Source organism: Tupaia chinensis, unplaced genomic scaffold, assembly GCF_000334495.1.
Source record: "Tupaia chinensis unplaced genomic scaffold, TupChi_1.0 Scaffold000066_1, whole genome shotgun sequence".
NCBI classification, from domain to species: domain Eukaryota; kingdom Metazoa; phylum Chordata; class Mammalia; order Scandentia; family Tupaiidae; genus Tupaia; species Tupaia belangeri.
The window spans coordinates 7,161,561-7,167,560 of NW_006159525.1; the positions used below are offsets into that span (position 1 = coordinate 7,161,561).

At 52.7% G+C, this 6,000-nt stretch overlaps 1 protein-coding gene across 1 annotated transcript in view; it reads left to right on the top strand.

Annotated features, from left to right (window-relative positions):
* The window catches only part of SP110 (SP110 nuclear body protein), a 38,191-nt gene extending 36,105 nt beyond the window's left edge, over positions 1–2,086 (top strand). The window contains exon 14 of the mRNA XM_014582378.2: positions 1,839–2,086. Within this exon, the coding sequence (XP_014437864.2) occupies positions 1,839–1,940 (102 nt within the window). The 3' untranslated portion in view covers positions 1,941–2,086. The remainder of the gene's footprint in view (positions 1–1,838) is intronic.
* Positions 2,087–6,000: the final 3,914 nt, after the last annotated feature.

Here is a 6,000-nt window from a genome sequence, read left to right on the forward strand (position 1 = left end):
ACATGTGTGTACATGCTCAGAAATCCTTAGAGGAGAATGGAGGAGAAGGGATTGCAGCACAGTTTTCCCCCCAAGCAGGTGACTTCCCCCTCCATCTCTCTCTGTCTCTGTCTCTCTCCAGCAAGCACATGTATCCTTTAGCAAACTAAAAAAAAGCAGCACAGTCTTCCCCCCCCCGGCAGGTGACTTTCCCCCTCCATCTCTCTGTCTCTGTCTCTCTCCAGCAAGCACATGTATCCTTTAGCAAACTAAAAAAAATAATAATAAAAAAAATTAATTAATTAAAAAAAAAATACTGAAATAGACAACAGTATATGAAAAGGCCAGGGGATCGTCCCTAGTTTAACACCAAGTCTTGCTCAGTGCAACGTGTTTGTTGCTGGTGGCACCAGGATGGGAGCACCTGCCTGCCTAAGCTTTGCCTCTGCAGAGCCTCCCTGCAGTAGAAGTGGCTGCACGAACTTCTCTTCCTCAGCCTTCCACGCTTGCTCAGGTACTGGCATGAGCTCCAGTCACGGGCTCTCATTAAATGTAGACTTGCAGCAGACACAGCACGGCTTCTTTCATTTTGTCCTGGAGGCTGGCCTCACCTGGCTGGATCCATTCAGAGCTTAAGCCTATGGTCCCCCATGCGTTTATTGTATAGACCACCTCTTCCACGCGGGTTTGAAATGCCTTGGGAATCAGGGTGCTCAGCAGCACATTGCAATAGCAAAATATTAGGAAAGAACACAAATCCCATCCGTATTGTAAATGGATCTATCTGCGGAATGGTACTTTCCAGATACCTTTCTGAAGGATTCCTAGGCGTGGACACATTCATCCTTTGGTTAGCAAAAAATTGCCAGAGATTTTGAGGTCAGGAATGTTTCGGGAACTCAGGCTAGGCGTCTCATGTGTAGAAGATGACCAGTTTCATTTACGTGTATGTGAGTTTCTATAACTGAAAACACCTGAATCCACCCATTCTGAGGTGGGATTAGAGGAACACTTGCCCTGTAATTATACATTTATGTACAGTTGGAATTTTTATAACGACCATTTACTGCCTTTGTAACCAGAGAAAAAATAAAGATATTTAAAATCTAACTTACGGACTAACAGCCCTGGTGTCAAAGCCCTCTTAACTCTTACAATGCCCCTGGCAGCATGGGACAGCCAAGGGCACACTGGGTCCGACCTCTCGCTGCCACTTGCCAGGGGCCGTCCTGGGGTAGTGAGAGCGACGGTTACTTCTGACGACTGGGCTGGGGCAGGCCTTTCCCCGGCATGTTCTCCAGCACGTCCCCACTGCTCCGCAGCACACCCTCGCCCCTGGGTCTGGCTCCGTCCGCGTGTACAGTGCAGAGACCTCACGCTGAGACTCACGGCAGCCCTGCAGGGGCTGCCTCCATGACTCAAGGGCTAATGGGAAGGTAGCTTTAAGAGTCCCAGCTCGGGGTCCAGAAGGGCCCATGCACAGCCGGCAGTTGCCTGAATGGCAGAGTGGGGGCTGCAGAGGACCTTTATTAAGTTTTGAACTCTGCGCCAGAAGCCCAGGGTCATCTTGGGTAGCCCAGAGACCCCAGGAGACAGGAGGAGGTTGCTGAAGCCTCCACGCTGAGGGAGCCTCGGCAGCACAGCGGGAATGCCTGCTGTAGTGCGACCTGGCAGATGCTAGAGCCGTTGTCAGAGGGGCCAATTCTGAGTGGGCCGCTTTGCAAGTAACAGCACAGGGGCTTAAGTAAGACCCGTAAATGAGGAACGTGCTGCCTCCAGAACTCAAAAGGCCTAGAAGATGTCGGGGGACTTATGAAACCGTGTGAGGGCTCAGGGGACCCGTAATTATTTCCTGACAGCGTCGGGGATGCAGCGCCCTCGCTGACCACAGAATGCCTGGACGTGTACTGCAGCGGCGGGTGCTCGGACCCTGTGGGCGCCCTGTGCGTACCCCCGAGTGAGTCTGCTGAGTGCTCAGAGAAGGGTGTCATCCGTGTGGTCTGCCGTACCGTGCTCTGGAGAACGTCGGGGAACACTCAAACCCTGTGGGGACACGTTTAAGAGAGAGAGTCTGAGGTGTGGGGACATGCGCTGAGCAAACACCACATGCTCTTTTGGGGTTTGGCAGAACCTTGTAACTTGTCTTTCCCTGACCTTGGCTGCAGACAGAGCAAGGGTGGAAATTACTAGGGGCGTTCCAACAGACACACCTAACAGCTAGTTCTCTGCATTAGAAAGGAAGATGAGATTTACTCTAGATGGGATTACCACCAGGGGATACACCTTGCCCCGGGTATGACTAATCTCTTATAGATTTGTTAATGGCTTCTTATTGTCTGTAACCTGGCAACCAATCCATGAAGTATCATGAAACACACATGTGTAATGTTTTCTTGTACTACCACCTGCAAAGTCTTTGTTAGTGGCGGAGCTGTCAGGGTTCCCCCGGGAGGTGATCAAGGCCCGTTGTGCCCTTCAGCAGCGAAGGCGACTGCGGCTGAGATGCTGTGGAAACAACGCCTTAGGGGGACCAGCAGTTGGCATAATGGCTATGTTGCTGGACTCCCAGACCCGGTAGCTTACACTCATGCCGGGCGCATGTGAGTGTGTGCCCAAGATCCTGAGAGGAGAATGGAGAAGTGATTGTGGCATGGCCATCCCCCCTGGGGCTGACTGCTCCTTTCTCTTTCTCTGTCTTTCTGGCGAGTGCACGTGCCCTAGAGCAAAAACCTCTCAAAAAAAAAAAAAGGGAAAAAAGAAACGATGCCTTAGTCAAACCTATGCCTGTGGAACTGCCAGTTCTAAGTGGATGGGACCAGTCCAGTGATGCCGGACATGGGGCCTTGATGGTGGGGTTGCAACACACAGTTTGTAGTCACCCACCAGGGGGCGCCATTTATTTTTTTCTAGTATGAGAACAGGCCACGTTGGGCTATTAAGTAGAGAAACAGGGATAGTGACCCCTTCTCTAAATCTCGCACAGCGAATTTCCATCCTGGAAGGCCCTATTTCAATTTGCCCTGAATGGTAGTAACGGTGTAAACAGTGGGGGGCAGGGGGTCCATGAGGTTCCGTTTTGTAAAAGCCACTTGTAAATGTCAAAGGCCCCACCTGCCATCGTCCCGGGAGATACTGTTTTTTGGCTTTGCAGCAGGGACTCCTGTCCAGGGTGTGCTGGGTGGAAACGCGTTCTGTGCTTTCTTGGAAAAGACAGGAAGTGTGCCTGGTCCCTCGGGTCACCTGGTGTCCGTGGGCTGATGGAGGCCCGAGGCCTGGGCAGGGTTGGGGGGAGTCAGGGGGGCTGGGAGGGGTGGATGGTGGTTCAACCCAGCCTCTGACCCGCAGGCCTGAAAGGCCCCGATCCGTGTGCTCCTGGCAGCTCCGATGGGAGAGGAGAGCCTGCCTTCCTCAGACTGACCCCGCTGCCACCTTATGAGAGGGTGGCTTTCGGCGTGGACCATATGTAGGGGGCCTGGACACTCTGGGAGGGGTGAGCTGAACCCGTGGCCATTCCTGGAAGGACAGCGGCAGTCGAGGAGCTGGGCTCTTTCCAGGCCCACGGCCTCTGCTCACCTGTGACCAACCTCGCAGGCCCCCATGGAGCTGCATCTTCTGCGGGATGAAGAGCTCTTCGGGCGGCCAGCAGCGTCACCCGGAGGCCGAGGAGCGGCTGCTGAGTGGGACGCAAACCCCACGCCTCCTCCTCACCATTCTCTGGTGAGAAGCACAGCAGGCACTCAGGGAATGGCACCCAAAGGGAGCTTCGATGTCCCCCGTTAGAGGATGGCAAACACCCCCAAGCACCACGGGCCGTGGGCAAGCGCGTCCAATGTCAGCTGTGCTCAGCTGCTGGCCTTCAGGAGTGCTTCGGACCCGGGCCCTCTTCACCTGCTCCGAGCCGGCACTTCACCGTGACGCCCTCTCCACGTTCGGAAGTGTGAATCCCTCCTCTTGAAGGCCTGCTGTCGTCCACAAGGCTTCTTCCTTGCAGAGCGCCCGCAAAATGTAAGTCATGTCTTATGACTCTGTTCTGCAAAATGCATTCGACAAATGTGGGGCCTGGGGTCTTGGGGGCTGCTGTTTGCTCAGGAGGAAGGGGAGAGTGTTTAGTGCCCACTCTGGGGTCAGAGCCCTGGGATGTTGGGCAAATGGCCTCACAGCTCAGTGTCACTGCCTTGCTAGTAGGACTGTCTTACAGATAGACCAGGGGTCATGAGCACAGATACCAAACGGTGTGGGTTCCAGTCCCAGTTCTACCACTCCTAGCTGTGAAAGCCCGTGGAGGTTACTTAACCTCTCCATCCCTCGATTTGCCATCTGTGAAATGGGGTCATTAGGTATGGTGCCATCTCACGGCGGTGCTATAAGTCACGTGTTTAGACTCACAGCGGCGCTTAGAACAACACCTGGCATGGAGATGCCAGATGCCCTGATTGTCACCCTGCAATAAAGGCGTGGGTTGTATTTAAATTGAGTCCACCCAAGTGATGACGGCTGTAGTAAGGTCATCCCTGTGTCGGCTTTGTCCAGATTCGAGATTACGGCGAGCCCTTTAAGGAAGCCCTGTGGTTGATCCTGGTGACGGAGAGGCTGGCAGAGGAAGTGTACGTGGTGGCCTGGCTGTGCCGGATGTGCCCCTGATCTTCCACAACCATAAATCGTTTCACAAGGAAGGGGACATTTCGGCCTCCTTTTCCTGTTCTTTCTCCTTTTCCCTGATGTCAGGGACAGCAAAATTTAGCAAGAATTGCACTCGGTCTTGTCCTGGGAGGGTCTTAAACAAAGCAAGAGTTACAGAAGAAAACTACCTCGGCAATCCAGGGGTAGAAATGTGGGTGGAAAAAGAACAGCAAACAGTACAGCAGAAGGTTCCCGTAAATGGTATCCCCCCAAAAAATCCATCCTCCCTATTCCCAGATAGGCAGGACACTCTCATTAAGGAGAGGAAATTGCGGGACCAGCAGATGGCAGAATGGCTACGTTGCTGGACTCACACATAGTCGACCAGTTCAAGTCCTGCACCTAGTGGCTTAAAACTCGCCAGAGCCTGTGCATACATGTCCAAGATCCCCAGAGAAGAATGGAGGAGAAGGGACTGTGGCGTGGCCATCCTTTCTGGGATTTTTCACTTTCTGTTTCCTTGGCAAGCACATGTGCCCTATAGCAAAAATCTCTGCCGTACAAGAGAGAGAGTGAGAGAGAAAGAGAGAGAGAGAGAAAGAAAGAAAGAAAAGGGAATTGCTGGGACCAGCAGTTAGCATAATGGCTATGTCGCTGAACTCCCATGTAGCCGACCGCAGTTCGAGTCCCAGACCTGGTGGCTTCAACTCACGCCGGGCACGTGTGCGTGTGTGCCCAAGATCCCAAGAGGAGAATGGAGGAGAAGGGATTGCGGCGTGGCCATCCCTCTGGGGGGTGATTTCTCGCTTTCTATCTCTCTTTCTCTCTCTGTCTTTCTGGCGAGCACACGTGCCCTATAGCAAAAACTTCTAAAAAAAGGGGGTAAGGGGGAATAGCTACCTGCTTCCTTATTCAAACCGGCAGGAACATTTACATTGTTCTTATTGTCTCGAAACTCAGACAGAGGGAACCAGCAGTTAGCGTAATGGCTATGTCACTGGACTCCCACGTAGTCGACCGCGGTTCGTGTCCCGGACCTGGTGGCTTAAAACTCATGCTGGGCGCGTGTGCGTGCATGCCCAAGATCCCGAGAGGAGAATGGAGGAGAAAGGATTGCGGCATGACCATCCCCCCTGGGGGGTGATTTCTCGCTTTCTGTCTCTATGTCTCTCTCTGTCTGTCTGGCAAGCGCACGCGCCCTATAGCGAAAATCTCTCCAAAAAGAAAACAAACAAAAAAAAAACCTCAGACAGAAATGAATTAATTAAACAAAATGAAATGCTTGGGATTCTTTTATACCAAATTTCCCAGGGGACTCACACATCTGGAATTGCCCTCAGAGAGGGTTGGCTTCATCCTTCTTCACTAGGGAGAGACACCCAGTTGAGCTATCTTCCAATC